The sequence below is a fragment of the Pogoniulus pusillus genome, chromosome 28 (genome assembly GCF_015220805.1).
Source record: "Pogoniulus pusillus isolate bPogPus1 chromosome 28, bPogPus1.pri, whole genome shotgun sequence".
Lineage (NCBI taxonomy): Eukaryota > Metazoa > Chordata > Aves > Piciformes > Lybiidae > Pogoniulus > Pogoniulus pusillus.
In genome coordinates, this window is record NC_087291.1 from 13,999,592 (window position 1) to 14,018,497 (window position 18,906).

The 18,906-nt window shown below is 42.4% G+C and overlaps 1 protein-coding gene across 2 annotated transcripts in view; it reads right to left on the reverse strand.

The window, feature by feature from the left end:
• SCIN (scinderin) overlaps nt 1–18,906 on the reverse strand; it is a 65,835-nt gene that overhangs the window by 42,047 nt on the left and 4,882 nt on the right. Inside the window, exons 1-3 of one of the 2 annotated variants that reach the window (XM_064166892.1) lie at nt 16,146–16,344; nt 10,875–11,029; nt 9,306–9,467 (exon numbers count right to left, since the gene is read on the reverse strand). In XM_064166892.1, the coding sequence (XP_064022962.1) occupies nt 9,306–9,467; nt 10,875–11,029; nt 16,146–16,344 (516 nt within the window). Of the gene's footprint in view, nt 1–9,305; nt 9,468–10,874; nt 11,030–16,145; nt 16,345–18,906 lie in introns of those variants that run through there. The other variant, XM_064166893.1, reaches the window with a different exon arrangement.

Sequence of the window (18,906 nt, forward strand, 5' to 3'; positions counted from 1 at the left end):
TTAGGAAAGAGTTCTTTCCAGTGAGAGTGGTGAGACACTGGCACAGGTTGCCCAGGGAGGTTGTGGATGCTCCCTCTCTGGAGGTGTTCAAGGCCAGATTAGATGAGGCCTCGAGTGACCTGTTCTAGTTGGAGGTGTCCCTGTCTGTGGCAGATGGTTGGAACTGGATGAGCTTTGAGGTTCCTTCCAACCTAAACTATTCTGTGATCCTATTCTATGAGATTCCTGGTTGTTGAGGTCAGTATACCTGCTGGAACAGTGGCACAATGAACATTTTCTCATCCTCAGCAGCTGTCAGAAATAATCACAATCAGCACCCCAGAGCTCCTGAGGGAGGTCAGGAAGGCAAAACAGGTTTGTGCCATGCACTCTATGATCACATCAAGGTCTATCCCCATCTACATGTTCTAGGGACACAGTGTAGTCTCCTAGTTATAGAACAGCAGGATTCACTGCTTTGATTCTTGATGGCTTTTGGCTTGCTGAGTGACCTCGAGCAGGTCACCTGAGATGTCTACAGCACTTGGAAAATGCCCCAACATTTAGCTCCTATACAGAAGTGTGTGACAGGATGATGATTTGTGGCTTGTGTAACTGTGAGTAAGAGCATCCTGGCACTTTTCCCTGTGTGGAGGGAGATTGTGAAAGTACATGCAGAGCAAGAGAAGGAAAAGCAAACAAAAAACCTTGCTTATTTCAGAAGTGACATAAACAAACTTTCCCTCCTTACTCATAGCCACCTCTGTGTTCAACTGGCAGCCTGCTTGGTTCAGAAACACAGGAAAATATGTCCTGCATCTTGAGGTCTTTTCTTTGACTCAGCCTGGACAATGAAAGCAAAAGCCAAATTTAAAACTGAGGCACCCATAGTTTTGTTATAATTTCAAACATGTCCTCCACATACAAGTGTTTTAAACCTGTATCTTTGCTGAAACACCTAGTAGACTTCAGGCACTTGCTGCAATTGCTGGTTTGCACTAAACAGACATTTAAACAAGTTTCAAAACTCCTCTAATTTGCAGCAGATTTGTTGTGAAACTCCAGTTTTATTAGAAACTAACAGTGAAATGTTTAAGAGATTAACTTTCACTCACCTTAAAACATTACAATAAAAAAATTAAGCTTTCATCAAGGAAAGCCTTTAAGCCAAGGATCATGAGCTGGTGTGCCTCTGTTCTTTGATGGCAGGCCCTGAGGCATCCTTAGCCTGTCCACCTTTGCCCACATCTATACCAGAACCTGCTCCTAGAATGTAATTTCACCTCAATTAAAAAAAGTAATTACCACTCTTAACTGAGAGTCAGCTAAATCTATAGCATGGATCCTGTCAGGTCAACATGATGGAACTGCTGCTGACTTAATGTATGTCAGTCAGGATTTGTCTCCTGTTCCTCTAAACCACAACCTAGGTACAGAGGCATGGCTATGAAACAGAGGGGCTTAGCACCAAAAAAACCCCTCCAAACAAAGTAAAAAACCTCTTCAGATTAATCTGCCTACTCCTGTGAAACACTACACTGTGCTCTGCCCCCCACAGCTCACACAAAATGGCTAAAAGCAAGAAAAAGCTCAAAGTTATTACCACCTTAATTGCTGTTTTAGGCTTAGCTGCTATCTGTTTCTTAGCTAGAAGCAGATCACAGCCTGGGCAAATAACCACATCACAGAAAGCCACTGTAGCAGGTAAAAGAAAGACTGATGAGGTTGATGAAGAAAGGTGGATCAGGAGGGGAGGAGCTGTGCTGCAGGAGTGCCCAAAGCAGACTGCATTCCAAATGCTCACATGAGCAACCTAAAGATACCACTTCTTGGTACCTTTTATACTTGGGAAGTAGCAAAAAGACCTAACAAAGCTAGAGGCATATTGAACAGGCATGAATGCTGGCAAACCTTTTATACATAGCTTATCATGCTACTATCAAAATAATTGGCATGCACTCAGCTGAGACTCCATTCTCTTCATGACCTTTAATAAAGAGCTGTTCTGAGAAGGCAGGAGGAGTTCATTTTGACTGAAACTGTCCTTTGTCAAAGTCTAGCCTCTTCAACTAAAGAAAAGTTGCAATGCTAAAATACAAATAGACAGACTTGGGGGGAAAAAAGGTTTTGCACTAACTGCAAACAACAGAAATGCTTCCAATGGCTTCAGTTCTCAGCAAAAGTATTTACAAATCAAACACACATTAGCTTGGTGTTTGTAATTGAAGCAGCAAGGCTTTGGAAATAAAACAGCAAGCCCTAAAGCAAGAGTGAGGAGTCTTTAGCTTTTGTGAAGTTAAAAAAGTGAGTGTTAAATCAAGAAAAAGTACAAATGGTGGAGAAAACAATTGAATTATAAAGCTGAATACAAATGATTAGGATACAGCACTTCTTGTCACTTCACTGACATTCAGGGCTTTTGGGGAACTGACATAGATACGTTAAGAACATTTGGATTGAGCCATGTTAATATAAGCTTCTGAAAATATTATTCAGTGTTTTTTCTGGTCCTGACTGTTCAATTCTTCATAGAAGTAAGGGAAGATTAAAAAAGACCCATTTCATATATTCCTCAAATCTGCCTTTTACATTTGTTGAATCTGTAACACAGTGAAGCATTGAAAGCTGCTGAATTTCGATAATCCAAAACAAACTCTGATTTCCTTCAGCCAGAATGCTGCTGAGGCCACCACAAGCCTGGCCTTGGTGTCATTACAACGGTGTCTTTGTAACCAGTCCTGAAGTCTTCCACTTGATTCGAGTGGAACAAATTGTCAGAACAAAAATAAGTCAGATGTGCCACAGTCATACACTTGCTGCATTCATTTTTCCTCTCACACCTGTTTTGTTGGTGTCTTTTAGGCATAGATGTTGCTATATCAGAGTGCATCAAAGGGCGAGTACCAGGAGGATGCTCATTCTAAATAACAGCAGCTCAAGCAGCAAAATATCTGGAGGAAAACTAACCAAACCCCTGGAGGTGTTCAAGAAAAGCCTGGATGAGGCACTTAGTGCCATGGTCTAGTTGACTGGCTAGGGCTGGGGGATAGGTTGGACAGGATGATCTTGGAGGTCTCTTCCAACCTGGTTGATTCTATGATTCTATGTCCTGTCCACCTGAAGCCTCTCTCTCAGCCACTTTCCTGCACACAATTGGGAACGAGGAGAAGCTTTCCCATTCATACCCTGAGTACTCTAATTCAAGTGGGAGAAGGAAGAAAAAAAGCAACCAACCACCCCCAAACAACAAAAATCTCAACACAAGCAAACAAGACTCAATAAAAAACCCAAACAACAAAAAAAATCCCCAAACAACAAGGCAAACAAACAACAACAAAAAGCCATACACACAAGCAACCAAACAATAAAACCAAACTGGAACTTAGCTTTTACCCCCCCTCCACCTCATGACTCCAGATTGCTGGAGTTTACACTTCTGCAGTTGTAAAGATAGTTGGTTCATAGATTTATGGGAAACTGAGATACTTGCTTAAAAAGATACACTGTGCAGACATATAACCATGTTTCTGAGCTATTAATAAGTCCATTAAGTTAATAAAGAACAAAAGCAGCTCAGTTCTTCAAGCTCTGCTACTTGTTTGGCAACTTCCTGCTACAGCACGAGTGGTAGTTTAACTTTCAGCTGAGGGAAACTTGGAAGAGGTTAGTTGTAGGATAAACATGTGAATGAAAAGCATGGAAAAAGGACATGACCAGGCAATTTTTAGTGCTAGGTAAAGCAGCTAGAAAGAGTAACTTAGAGTGATGAACTCCAATGTGCAATTAGCTGTTCTTCCAGTGCTGCTTATACCCAAACAGTGACTTTAACAGAGTGACTAATATGCTGATTGTGAACTGGTTCCTCTGAAGGAAAGCCACCTAGACAAGATAGAGCAGGCAAGAAGGCAGGGAGATTACAGAAGTGAGCAAAACTACAATGATGCTTAGGGCTGCAACGTGCTGCTGAATCATACCACATGGTCACAAAGCAAGTATCTCTTGGTCGTTTACTGTTAAAAAGCAGAAGTCAATTTTCTTTTCACAAGCACAATTAAATTTACAGCAAATTAACAGATTATATGAAAAGGAGCTGTCATAAAAGGCAGCTGCTCTGCTTGATGTGGTTTTTTTCCTAGCATTTTAGTGCAAGACAGCAATCTTTTTCCTTTTGACATGCCTATTATGTCAGGAGCTCAAATAGGAGCACACTGACAGATACATGATCACAGCAGCTTTGTTCATTCCCATACTTTTGAGTTCTAACATCATAATTTGCACTTGTGATTCACAGAGCCCCTGAGAAGGTCAGACATTGCTGAATGGCACAAGAAATTGTTGTTAAGCACACAGCAGGCTCTTAAATGTCCAGCCAGCAGCCTCTTGGCTGGTTATAAATCAGCCTATAAGCACCACTGTAGGAACAGGAAGCATGGACAACTGAGTGCAGTTTACCTTCAATCTTCATTTAGCTTGAGATATAGCAATCTCCTCACCATCTGCATCCTTCCCTTGGGTAGAAGGGTAGCATTTCATTAGCAGAACTTTGTAGAGACATAACTTGCCAGCCTTATTCAGGCAAAAGCTCAGAACTGTTTGGCATTTATCACACATTTCCCTCTCCCCTTTTTTAACAATTGTCACCTAATTCCTTCCAGGCTGTGGCACACAGCACTCTGCAGTTACTTGGCTGATAGCACTGCTGCTGCCCCCCAAGAGGGAAGTCAGACAGAAAGAATCATATCTTCCATTTCACAAAGCTCTGTTTGAATGAATGTGTAGAGAATATTTTTGCTGCTCACTAAGGATACAACTTCAGACAAGCTCCATACAGCACAGCTTCCCAAACTGAGCTGAGGAGCTTTCAATAAAATCAACTGATCACTTCATGTTTTATTGTATTGCTGCTGCCCATTACTTTTGCTCCATGTTTTGCTAACTACTCTAATTATGAACAAATCACAGCATCCAAATTCTGTACACGACTGGTGTACACCAGTGTAAGGAGGGTGAGCATCACAATACTAAGAGTTTCCTTTCCACTCCAAACCAAGCACTTAGAAAACTGACAAAAGAGATGAAAGGCTTCTGCACATCATCTTGTAAATACATATATATAAGCTGTATGCATAACCCTATCCTGGGCTGCATCAAAAGCAGTGTGACCAGCAGGACATGGGAGGTTGTTCTACCCCCCTGCTCTGCTGAGACTCCACCCGCAGCACTGCATCCAGTTCTGGTGCCCCCAGCATAAGAGGAACACGGAGCTGCTGGAGTAGGTCCAGAGGAAGACCACAAAGAAGACTGAAGAACATCCCCTATGTGGGCAGACTAAGAGAGCTGACTAAGAAACCCACAAGAAAGTGGGAAGGGACTTTTTACAAGGGCTTGTATTGATAGGACGAGAGGGCATGGAATGAAATTTAAGCAGGGGAGATATAGACTGGACATTAAGAAAAAATTCTTTCCAGTGAGGTTGGTGACAGGCTACAATAGCAAGGAGGTCATGAATGCCCCTTCCCTGGAAGTGTTCAAGGCCAGGGTGGATGAGGGCTTGAGCAATCTGGTCTAATGGGAGGTGTCCCAGCTGAGGCAGGGGAATTTGGCCCTAGGTGATCTTTAAGGCCCCTTCCAACCTAAACTGTTCTATGAATCTATATTAACACATGCATCTGGCTAATACTATTATAGCCTGGAACCCAGCATGTCTGCTATTCACAGAATGCCACAATGATTAATCTTTTTCCTTGCCTTTCATGGTCATTTTCCACATCCTCTCATGCTCCATTTTGAGAATTTGTCTTGGTGATGGTGAAAGAAGAAAGAGGGATGTGGCTAAGGGGAGGTGGCTGGAGAATATGGTGATGCACCCAGAGCTAAGCAGAACAGAATTGAGGAAGACCAGAGAGTTTATGGCCACCAAGAATTGCCAGACTCATCCTTGGGCATCTCAGGTCAGACACCAGAAAGACCTCAGTACTCTGCAGCTGAAAGGACAGGGTGAGATGTGTATGAAACCATGGCGTCTGGGAGGGTTTAGGCACAACTATGCCAGGACAGAGTGGCCTAAAGCAGCACTTTATAAGATAAAGTTTACTTTACTCCAGGCCTGTACAAAGCTTTCTCAGCAGCTGCACTACAATTCTTGCCTGTCCTGCTTCAAAGGCTCAATGGATTTTCAGGTTCATCACAGAGGTGGCCTGAAATTCCCTTGTAGAAAGTGAACAAAAAAAGATCAGAGTCTGACACCTCAGACATCTTCCTGCATCACTCATTCCACTGAATATCACTCATGTCATGGTCTAACAGAAGATGGAATTGAAAGGTCTTTGCACATTACACAGTCTCAAGCTGTGCTGGGGGGAGGTATAGGCTGGATGTTAGGAGGAAGTTCTTCACAGAGAGAGTGATTTGCCATTGGAATGGGCTGCCCAGGGAGGTGGTGGAGTTGCCATCCCTGGAGGTGTTCAAGAAAAGCCTGGATGAGGCCCTTAGTGCCATGGTCTAGTTGATTGTCTAGGGCTGGGTGATAGGTTGGACTGGATGATCTTGGAAGTCTCTTCCAACCTGGCTGACTCTATGATTAACCACAGCTATTCACCTCTCACATGCCAAAGACACTGCTCTCCCTCCTGCAGCTATTTTCTGTTTCTGCCTACAGAGTTCAAAAGAGGCAAGATAAGACTTGAGCAAGGTATTTGAGGTGCTGTGGTGCTCTAATATAGTTTAGATATAAAGTAACCTCTAGAACCCGAAGAACAAATATGTGAAGCTATATTTCCAGCTGAAATGCACACAAGTGCTGTCTACTTAAGGCATTATCATCAGGAGGGGAACCTGATAATGACCAATAATGATTTTATTCCTGATCATTATTGCCCTTCTTAATTTTCCCTCTTCTGCTCAAACCATAGGTTTAAAATACTGCAGTAATGGGAAAATTGAAATGATTCTTTCATTAAATTAGATAAGTGGCTTGACAAAATGTAACAGGAAATGGACTGCACAAGTGGCTTTGCAGTGCCACGGAGACCAACGTTCTGGTTAGTTAAGGGAGTGGGGAAAGTAAGCCTTGAAAATTCATCTTATTTGACATGCTGCAGTAATTTGGTATTATAAAAGCACTGACCATAAGATCATTATTTTATGCAATTACTACCCATTATCCTCAGACAATGATTCAGGAGTGCTTCGCAATACATCTCAAGAGCAACCTTATTTAAGGTTCACTTTATTTCAGTTAAGCAAAATGAATTGATTTGAGCAAAATTCAATTAAGAGCTCCTGCAAAAGCTCACCTATTTACAATGGACCACTAACCACACAAAATTTCATTCTGAAATACAGTTATTTCAGCTTGAAATAGAACTCCTATAGAACTTGCTCAAGATTTCCACTGTGGCAGTGTATTTTCTACCACATCTTTTTCTTTGTAGGCACTGCACAGAGAACTTCTGTTTAAGTACATCACATATTGTCTTTTTATCCCCCTACAAGAAAGGTCTGCTTCACAGAATAATCTATGATGAAACTACTATAGATTTTTGGGTGCTTAACTTGTTCATGCATTGAAGAAAACCCATCCCTCACAAACCACTGACATGACAAGATCAAGAACTGTTCTTAAGCAGGCAGTTTGACATTTCCCATGGCGTGGTGAAGAAGAGATCTAGATGTTTCTCACACCTAATCTTTCTTCCTACAGAGGCACAGGGTTGCATGGCTGCTTGACCTCTCTCCTGTCAAACAGGAAATCTGAAACCAGACTGATGTTATACTAAAAGACAAAGTTCACAAAATATGATCAGTGTTGGAAATCAAGACTCTAAAGCTGTACTACATTTAAATTGCCTAATGACAGAGCTCCCCTCTAAGGAAATCTCATTAAAGGAATGAGATATACATGTTACATCGCTGGATACCCATAGTAGGTTTCATCAGTGTCCCTGCTCTATCTGCAGTGTGACCCAATTAATTAGGTGAAATGACTAATTGTTGCACAGTAAGTGTCAGGACAAGTCAAATTCATGGAGCACACTCAGTCATCTACACATGGGCGGTCAAAACCAAAGCAGGAAACTGAAGCCCTGTGGCAGCCTGACTACAAAAGCTGCATTTTCCATCAATGTTCAGTTCCAACTTCCCCATCTCTCAAAGGTTAACTGTGAAGAGGATGACTTGAGTCCTCTATGCATCCTTAATGCAAAGTGGCTTTGAGACATCTGTTTGCATACTGATACTTGACTGCTGCAGATTATTAGCCCACATTTACATAGGAGCAATGAGATAACATTATGGAAAACACTGCTTGCTGTTCCATCTGAGGTTGCTAAACAGCACAGAGCTCTAACAGACCATCAGCACAGCTACTTGATACCAGTAAGATTCCATTAACACACCAGAGGAAGCCTTTTGGAAGAAACAGCCACATTTTTGAGTTCTGAAGAGCTCCTTATCTATAGATCAGGGACTCATCTCTGAAATCTTAAAGTAACTGACCACTTCCTTGTGAAGCACTGTGGTTGAAATCAGCTGCAGATGCTGCCTTCCAGATAAACTTCTTTCTTTCACATGCTCCTAATTTTATATGTGCCAGCACATCAGGCAAAGGAATAATTTCAGATTGATAAATAGAATTTTACTGTTGTCATCTACATTCCAGCTGCTACTTTCAGAATCCATTTTAAGACTTTTTGATACTAAGGTGACAGTACTCTAAATCATCTCAAGCAAACAAAATTATCTCCTCTTACCTGCCTATATGCTTCTGGCTCAATTTACTTTTGCTTTCAGTAGAAAGCCTTCAAGTATGGGACTGCTTCTTGAGTAACATCTTGAAATACCCAAGTAGTTTTATAACATGTTGTGTGACAAGTTTATTATGATGACTTCTTCTGCAGGTGTTTCCTTAGGGTGAATTGTCACAATCAAAGTTTTATGAATATGTAGAAATGCTCTTAGGTGAAAGATCCAATCTGTGTTTTCCTCTGAAGCCTAGGCACTAATCCCATTCAGCTTGGTTCAGTGTCAGGACTTACTGTGAACAACTTAAGGTTCAAACATCAGCTGCAGAACAAAAAAAATCCTAGTGTCTTGAGTGGGAAAGAGAACTGTTCCCTGAAGGGTAATCTGTGCATGCTTCAGAGAACACTCAGGGTGGTTTTGAACCTTCAGTTTTACTGTCACAACACTTTGATTTTCTAAAGCAGATTCTTTCTGTTAATTTGGGTGAATGACAAGGTTAGTTGTGTATTCTAGGGGATGGTTCAGACCATAGAAAGGAAGCTACGTCTTATTTTTCAGTGCGTTCTGCTCTACAAAAGACTTACAGTTCCAAGGTCAACAATGAAACAATCTCCTTTGTTGAAGCTGGTCCAAGCCAGGGGGACTTCTGTGGCTCTCACAACTCTCCGTCCCTTGATATGCAGAAGCCTCTGAGCACTCAGATCATTAGTAACAACGTGATTAAATCCAGAGGCAACACCACCTGCCTGAATAAAACAAAGCAAAGCAGCAGGCTTTATTTCAGCTTGATTTGTGCAAATCTACCTTTTTGATACAGATGAAGATCTAGAAGGGGGAAAAAACCACATCTTTTTTTTTTTGAGCCAAAGTAACACACTAAAAGCACCACTGGGGAACAACACTGCTGCTGCTGAACTCTCAGGTGTGAGCTTTTATCTGAGGGAACAGATATCACCTTGCTTCAAAGGATCTTCAGATAAATGGGGAAAGGGAAAACGTCAGATTTACAGCACTCTCTTGCATCATCCAGGGAATGAGGTAATACCAAGCCACAGTTAGAGCAAAATAGCTTTTTGAATAACAACTGAGGAAAAGCAGAGGAATGTGCAGTCTCTGTGTAAGTTTTCCCAGTTTCCTTTAACCTCAGAGGTCTTGGTGGCTTCAGTCCCCAGCTAAGTGAAGAGAGATCCAGGGCAGCTTTGTAATTTTCCAAAATTAATATTTGCAACTCAGGAGGCAACCCAGCAAGGAGTACTAAACAGGAAAGTGAGACCAAACTGTTGGGTGCCAATCTTTAAGGTGTAAATTTCAGCATAACTTTTTCCTGTAAGCTAGCTTGACTGTCTGCCTCTCCTCCAGGAGACTCAGACCTTGGGTTGAACTAGAAACTGGGTTTTTTTACTACACAAAGAAAATAGTAAGATGGTGAGCAGGTCACTACCATACTCTCTTACATGATGGCTCCCAGAGCTCTTACTATGGGGAGATACAGTATTTTCTCTTCAAGAAAAATACCATATGTCCCCCTCCCAAAAAAAAAGATGAATTCTTTCCAAATATTCAGCTTCTGGTGGTAACACAACAAGAAAGCTGACACCATGATTGTTTGAAATGTAAAGTCTTCCTTAAAAATATTTGGGAGAGTGGAGGTTTTTTTTAATCTACCTTAAAGGGAAAAAAGAAAAGAACTGCAAAAGCACCACTTTTAGACTAAAGTGAGCTTCTGAGTGTTTCTACTTCATTTGTGCTTTTAACTACTAAGTCCATTGGGTTCTGTGTTTGAACAAAATGATTCAGTCTGGCACACAGCACTTCTATGTTTGTACTTCACAAACGTGGAGGGTCCCTACTGTGAACTCCTTTAGACACACAATGATGGAATCTCAGGATAGCTTGATTTGGGGGAAGGAAATAAAACAACAAACACCACCACACTGGGAAATGTATGCACATATCAGAAGTAAACAAACTGCTTCTTTCTACACAAGTACTGAGACTCTGACAGTTTAATATAGGTAGCTCAGATCCAAACCCACTAAGAAATAAGAAATAACTTCATAAATCTTTCCATTTATAAAGCAAAAGACTCGTTTTTACTTGGAGGAAAATGCTACATATCTTTTTAGAATACAATTTGACAGCTGGTTCTTTACCTTGTATTTAATTCCTCCTTTGAAGTAGCCCACAAACTCGGTAGATTCATATCCTTGAATTTCTCTACTCTGGACAGGCTTTCCTGCTAAGTAGTCATCCATTTGAACAGCAAAGATAGCTGCAGCTGTGCTTTCATCCTGGGTGCATTCTTTCCCTGAAATAAGATGGAATATTATGTCTATAAAGCACTTTGAATTCTGTTGGAGCTGTTTCTGTGACAAGCAGGGAATGCCTTCAGCAGGTTGTACAGCCTGTTTGTGTTGCAATAAAGCAGTACATCACAATCTTTTTCACCACCAAATGCCCAACCATCCAGACCATTTCTTAGCCACTCATGGAACTGCCTTCATAAGGAAAAAAAGAGTGAAAAATAGCCAAGCTTGTTTTCTTTCAGTGTCTTTGGACAAGATAATATTTTGATTAAGTGGAATTAGCATGGCAAGGGTCTGCAGTAATAATTTTTGGACTCTGAGTTGAAGTGCAAAAATAAAGGAAGGTCATGTCAAAGGACTAATGAGATGGTAAAGCATTCATTTATGCTAAGAGCAGCTCACCCAGCTGTCAAGTTAGAATAATCCAAATGCAGTCCTCTCGACATTATAATGCAAGCAAGGGTATTTTGCTTAGGTATCTTTTATTAGACTGCCTGGTACAGCTGGGAGAAAGAAAAGCAGCTTTGGGGCTCAGATATTTGCTTCATGAGGTCATACTTTGTTTTGTACCTTCCAGAGATTAGCCTCTTCCCAGGACTGTGCAGAACTGGCCCCCTTGCCTAGTGTTTCAATGGCTCAATCACATTACAAAGCAGGCTGCATATTGAAACCAAACTTTTAGTATGCACCCATACATTTTTTTTAATGACCATTTTCAGCACTCTGATTGTTTCAGGAAGAGCACAAGTAGGACTGAGTCTCAAAAAAAAGAGGTTTCTCAGGAACTCTTGAAGAATAAGGAAATGTGAGGTTTTCCATTTAGTTTTTATTTTCTCTTTCTAAATATGAGAAATTTGCTGGGACACAAGCAACAGCTCTCAACAGCAACTTCTTACATCAACCATTTCCTTGCTTCTAGGTGACAGAGTGGAAAACCAGTATAGAGCCCCAGGCAGTTTGGGCAGAGGTACCTCTCTCAGGCTGTGGAAGAAGGGAAAGTGTCTAGTGAGATGCTTCTGTCACCTCACAGCGTAGCAAGCCACTGGTGCCACCAGAAGCTTGTGGTGGTGTGACAAACTGGGACTAGATTTGTATCAGTGAGAAAATAAAGGACAATCAAAAGCCTAACTGCTGTGAATCCAAAAACTTGTGAAATGCTTTTGCAGGAACTTGCAACACACAAACCAAACAACACCACAACAAAGAGCCTTCACAGAAACCTGTAAAAAGGCAAGGGATGCTTATTGAGAATCAGTAATAGAACAAACTAGTAGATAACAGAAACTGAGACTATGTAGGCCTGCTGACCATGTAATGCTAACTATGTAACAAAACTTTTACAAGAAATGCTGAATTTACACAACAAGAACAAAGGGGATATTGAAGATGTACACGGAAGGATGACTCTGGCTTTGTCTCTTCAAAAGGAACAACAAAGGGAAAGAAGAGATCCCCAAATTTTCACTCATTCCAAGAAATAATTATCATAAGCCTGCCCTTTCTTGCAAGAGTTAATGAATATGTATGCTTTCCTTAGAATAGTTAATGCATATAGAAGTAGAATATAAAGCACTGCACTAAGAAACTAACTTGTGCTTGCTGGTAGAGATTTCTCCCACAGCACCCAGCGCTGCATGCTTGCTTGCTTCTTATTACCTGAACAAAACTTGTTTTAACTCATTTTGAGCCTGTCATTTATTACATTGGTAAGGTAACAGGAAAGAATAAAGCATAGCAGAAGGTGAACAGGGATGCCTAAGGCTATCACTAACCTAGCTCCTATCTTGCAGAGAACAAGTCCTCTACTCATGGCCCAGTGGTGCAAACGCCACAAGATAACTGCCCTCTGCCCACCAACAACTGTGCTTCTCCCAGGAGCAGTGTCACCACTGCCACCACCATGGCTTTTGTGCAGGTGCCTCCAGAAAGCAACACAGGAAAGGGAATCTAAAGAACAATGGAGGCATGGGGAAGAGCATGAGGCCTACACGAAACTACATCCTTCTTTCAATAACACAAGAGCCTCTGAAAAGGTCCCCATCACTCAGCAGAACTTGCTACATGCAATAAACCTTCTCAAATCAGGGCATCACCCTTAAAACTGGTAGTGAAGTTTGCTGGCATTATCTGTCTGGGGAGGTTGTTTGTTTTGTTGCTGAAGTGCTTGGGTAGATAGGAGTTTTGTTTTGTAAATAGTTATTTGTGTCATTAGGACCACATCCCTCAGATATGTACTTACACAGTAGGGTTCAGAGTCAAAGTAAAGTGGTTTTAGAACAGCATTAAAGATAAGAACCACCATCAGATCACTCTTATAGCTGCTATGCAATAAAATACTCAGTGAAACTCTGTTAAAAAGAAGTGAACATCAATCCAAGCATAGGTTATTCAAGCTTAGATTACAAGGTACAAACAGCTATAACTAAATCAGAACATAGAGGAAAAAGAACAACATTTTTACCAGACTAAGCCTTGGCTCACACACTGGATCATATCACTTAATCTCCATTTAAAAAACACCATAGATAATTTTGTTAAAGATACTGAGTGAGGTATTGCCAGTCTTACTCCCACAAGTAGCCTCATACTGGCATGGTGTCTGCTGTTTTCACTAGTGATAGTTTTGAGTTGCAGCAGCTCCCTTTGGATTAGTAGTTTATCTGCTGAGATCTCCCTCAAGTGCCAGTGCAGACACCCAAGCCAAGATCTCTCAAAGTTAAAAATGGATACAGCTACCACAGCACAGATCCACATTAACTGCTTGGCCACATCAACATCATTGCAGCACCCAAATAAGCTCATTCAGAAATTGTCTAGCCTGGACAGCACATCACCATATGTGAGATATTTGGTAAAACAGTGGCTTTCACCTAAGAAACTTTGGACCAATGGAACAACTGTTTGGTTACTTTAACTCTAGAATGCCAGTCACAGCACAAGACTGTCAGACCATAAAGGTCACAGACTGTCCTCCCATGGTCTAGACCTCCTTCTAACTTCTCAACTATGCCCAAGCAAAGTCTTTGGAGGAAGTTTGCCACTCTAGAATATGAAAATTCAATGCTCTGCTTTTATTCTGAATTTGAGGTCACTTTTGGTGAAATCCATTCAGACTCAGAGCCATCAAATGAGACCCACACAATAACACATGTCACAGATGACAAGCAGAAGTAGAACTGTGTTGTCAAGGCCTTTTTAGGTATCAAAGCCCAAAGTCTGTAGAATTTCCCATCAATTTATTCTCACAAGAGTCCTTTCCATCCCAGAGTCTGACTAATAACTGCTAAGTGTTCAGAGGCAGCTTATGGGAAGTCTTCAGAAAGACCCTGCTGAAGTCTTTCTGGCCCACAGGTTATACAACCTCTGCTCATGAGAAAAAAAATCTGATGTACCTAATAGTGGTGAGAATCAGATAGCAAAACCACCAAGTCTTGCCCCAGGAGTGACTGCATTTCTGCCCTTCTCCATGCACTTGCATGAAGTTCTGGTCTCTTGTTGCTATTAAGCTTGCAGCAGTATTTCACAGAATTGTCAGGGTTGGAAGAGACCTCAAGGATCATCCAGCTCCAACCCTTCTGCCACGGGCAGTGACACTTTCTGCTAGATCAGGCTGCCCAGAGCCACATCCAGCCTGGCTGGGATTTAGCCTGCACCACCTCCCTGCACAACCTGTTGCACCACCCTTATGGTGAAGAACTTCTAACCCAAATCTACTCTCCACTAGTTTGGATTCACTCCTACTAGTCCTATATAAGCATCTCTGCCCTAACTTTGGAATCTCTTGCAAGCAGGACAGGATCTCCAAGCAGTTAGCCATCCTGCTGCCGACCAGCCAGCTGTGTAAGAACAATGTGTGCCCAGCTTACCTGAAACTACTTACAATACGTGGACATCACCACACCAGCATGGGATGTGCATTAGCATGCACAAGTAAAGGCCTTTAGCCAACAATGAGGAGGTTTTAATTAGTCAAATGTCAGTCATTTCCTTCCAGTTTCCAAGAGTCCTCACAGCTTTCCCTGGGAAGCATCTACTATACCTTAACTACTGCATTGTTCTAACTTCTTATCAAGGGTCTAAACAGCCAAAGTCTGGTATTAACTAGCAGTGCTGCTGACATGAAAATATCTGCCAGAAATCCATTTACACTTCCATCTATGATTAGTCTCTTATCAGAGGCATTATCCTACATGCCGGCTGGACAACTCATTACACACGGAAAACTAAACAGGCTTCAAGCATTTATGCAGAAACAATCCCAGCTTTACCTGCTGCCCTTTTTCAGTGCATCCAAAAGCACAAGAAGAACCACAGCAACTCAAACACGTTGAAGTTCATACACATAGACCTGTCTTTATGTCCATTCACTGAGATAATTGCCTACAAACATGAAACTTGTGGTGGTGGAACAAGAACAAAGCAAGACTTCAGGCAGCTATGCTACACTGCAACCACTGTGTTCAGATGACTTAGTGACCAGACAAGCAAATCTCAAGAAACCTCCAAAAAGATGAAGTAGTCACTTAAAGTGCATCCTCACGCCAGACTTGTAGTTTACTGCAAATACTCTGCTAGCTGGGAGTGAAAGCAAGAGACATCAGCCCAAGACCAGAAAGCTTCTACAGAAAACCTGTCGACATTGACTCTAGTCTCTGCATCATCAGAAAGCAAAATTAATCCAGCTGAGAAAGGCAACATCTGGACACAAAGCAGTGCAAACAATGCCACAGGGAGACATTTGAGACGAAATTTTGGTCCTAGTGGAAACAAAAGCAAAACAACTCATCTGAAGAAAAGAAGGATTTCACTTCGGAACCTCGGTTGGATGAGCCGAGATCCGACTTTAACCCTTCACCAAGCTATTGTCTACATTCTCTACCTTCTGCCATGCCCTATTTGTCCATCCCCACAGCCCCTCAAGAAGCAGCGGCGCTTGGCATGGCCCCAGTCGTTGGCTGCAGCCCTACTGCTGCTCTCAAGCGCCTCAATTCGGGAGCTTCACGCAGGCAGCCCTGCTGAAAAAGCAGGGGAGGAAAGTTCAGCTCCCATCGCCCTGCTGGCCATCGGAGCCCCAGGAACCTTCAGCCGGCACATGAGCCCCATCGCCTCGCTGCCTACCGAGCCAGTAGTGCAGGCGGTACGCGGCGTCGGCGCCGCGGCGGACAGTGTGCAGCACCAGGTACGCGTCCCCCACGAAGAAGTCTCCGTGGCGGCTGGGCGGCACCGGCACCAGCTCCAGCTGCTCCACCCGCCACACCTGCAGCCCACTCTGCAGCCCAGCGTCAGCGAACACCGACGGGGACCTGTCGGGAGCCATGCTAAGGAGTGAGGAGCAAAGCGACAGCGCGGGTGGCTCCCTCGGCACGCCCTTTATAGCGCTCGGCCCGGCCCCTCGGGCGGAGCTGGGCTGGCCCTGCTAGGCAGCCGCCCCGGGTGGGGAGCCCGACGAGGGCATGCACCGCCCCGCACCGGCCGCCGCGGGCAGGCGTGGTGCGGGCTGCCTGGCGCTGGGGGTTATTGGCTGGGCTCGAACGCGTTCAACAAAGATCACCGGCACACCTTGCAGAGGGACTACAGAAAACTCAGCCTCCTTGGCTGCAAATGGGTCGTTTCTTGCGATTCGAAAGGGAGGAAGAAAAAAGCCAAGCAAGCAAAGCACAGCCGGAAACGATAGCTCAGGTTATCGAGTCCCACTGTCAGCCTAACACCGCCACGGCCATTAAGCCATGTCCCAACGTGCCATAGCCACGTACTTCTTGAGCACCTCCAGGGACGGTGACACCAGCTGGTCAACCTATTCCAGTGCCTGGATAGTTGTGTCCTATCCCAGTACGTGCTGGTGTTACCCTGCTGCGCCTATTGCTCATACAGTTATACCTGCCTTGGGTTTGCAAGCTGCTCGTGTAAGAATACATTTTTCTACCTTGCCCTCACCATTAGGTTCTTTTTCTACCTCATATTGCAACGGCAGGGCACAACTCTCATTCTCCATTCAGTGATTTTGTTCTACATTTTTTGTAGCAAAAGTAGGCACAGACATTGGTAACATTACACAGCCCTTCAGAACATTTTAAATAATCAAAAGCTTTCTAATGTGCAGTTATTGGAAAGCAAAATTTTGGAAGGGAAAAATGCATCCTAGGAACTGCACATTCATAAAGAACATTATTTTTTTAACGTGCATTTGTATGTTGTTTGCAGCAGTAAATGGAGAGGACTAGAAAGCAACATAATTTTCATTACTTGGATGTCCTGGGTCACATTGTAATTACTACACTCCTTAGATATTGTATTGTAATGGATTTTCAGCATACCTTAACATGTCAAAGAATTCTGTTCTAATGTCCTAAAGGTTGTATTTTGCTGATAAGCTGTAAGTATGGCAAGGCCTGGTGCTGGTTGAGCTTGGGGTAACAAAGGTATTTTTGCCTCATGCCCTTTCCTCAGTGTGAAAGGGAATATGGCAATTGGCTGCTGTTGCAAACCAGGACAGTCACAGAGTGAAAATCCATGGATTTCTACCTGCCTGATTGCTCCATTTGAGATGTGGCTATCTCTAAATGCCTGCATTTCAACAAGTCTTGAGTGCAGTTCTCTAACTGCTCCTCACTGAGTCCTTAAAACCAGCAGAGATTCAAACTTGCATTGAATTTAAAGCTTTAGTATGACTCAGAGAATTTGAGGACATCTGAAAACCTTTGCCATTTAATTTTACTAATTTGCCTCCAAAGCCTTTTTCTTATATTTACGAAGGGTCTTTTTCACTTAAAGTATTGCAGTCTTATGCTTCATATGTGCAGGCTATGGGTATGTGTAGACACATGAAAAAAAAAACAGAATACAGTGTACACACAAGGATCTCAAAAGAGCTCTCAGAAGCTGAGGTCCAGAATCTTTCTCAGTAGGAATAACTTTAAGCATGAGTCACTGAATCCTAAAGTTTAGGTCCTTCTACAAGGCTGATGCTCTGCGTTGCATTACAATTTCAGGACCTAACAATGAAAGTCATGACAAAGGAATGTGAGGGCAGAATATTTTCATGTCATGAGTGTTTCCTTCTACAAAGCTTATTTTTCCTTCACCACACATGCCAAACACTCTCTTGAACTCTATTACCCTAGTTCAACAATGGGATTACAGATGTTTGGGTTTTTCCTCCAGTTTCACATTGCAAAGTTTGCTGTACACAGTACATGTGTCAAAAGAACACTCTTGTCCAAACAGGCGCTGCGGACAATCCCTGTTCTCATCTGCTCTGTTGCCAAATTACAAATCAATCATTATTTCAGATGTAACTCATGTACAGTTTGTCAGTTCACAGATCTGAGCTAATTTATTATCTCAAATATACTTCTAACAAAAGATAAAAAAAAAAAAAAGTCACTGATGCTGAGCAGAAAGAGAATTAGACAATACAGATTTAAAAGCCAAATTATCAAACCCAGACTACAAAATCATGTTGCCTCTTGCTAATTCTCTTCATTCTCTCATCATCTGTCAAACCATCCTGCTTGGTAGCCCAGTTCCAACAGCAGAAGCCTTGGCAAAGCCAGAACCTGTCTGCTATGGGAACAAATCCTGCTGTTCTCTATAGATACATGACTCAATAAGCTTCACCAAAATCATCTCAGGACTTACAGTGTTGTCAAACACTGTGGTGCTAGAAAGAACAAAAATCTTCCTCTCAAAAAAACCCAACAGATCAATAAGTCAATAAATGAAGTTGATAAATTTAATGTGCTCATGGACTGTGTCTTTGACACTCCAGATCTGGAAAGTCCAACTCTTCCTAGATTCAAGAGAAACTTTTTCCTGATTCAGGGTAAGCTTACCATCATTATGTCATTACACAGCCTCTGTGTGTTCGGGCTCATTTTCA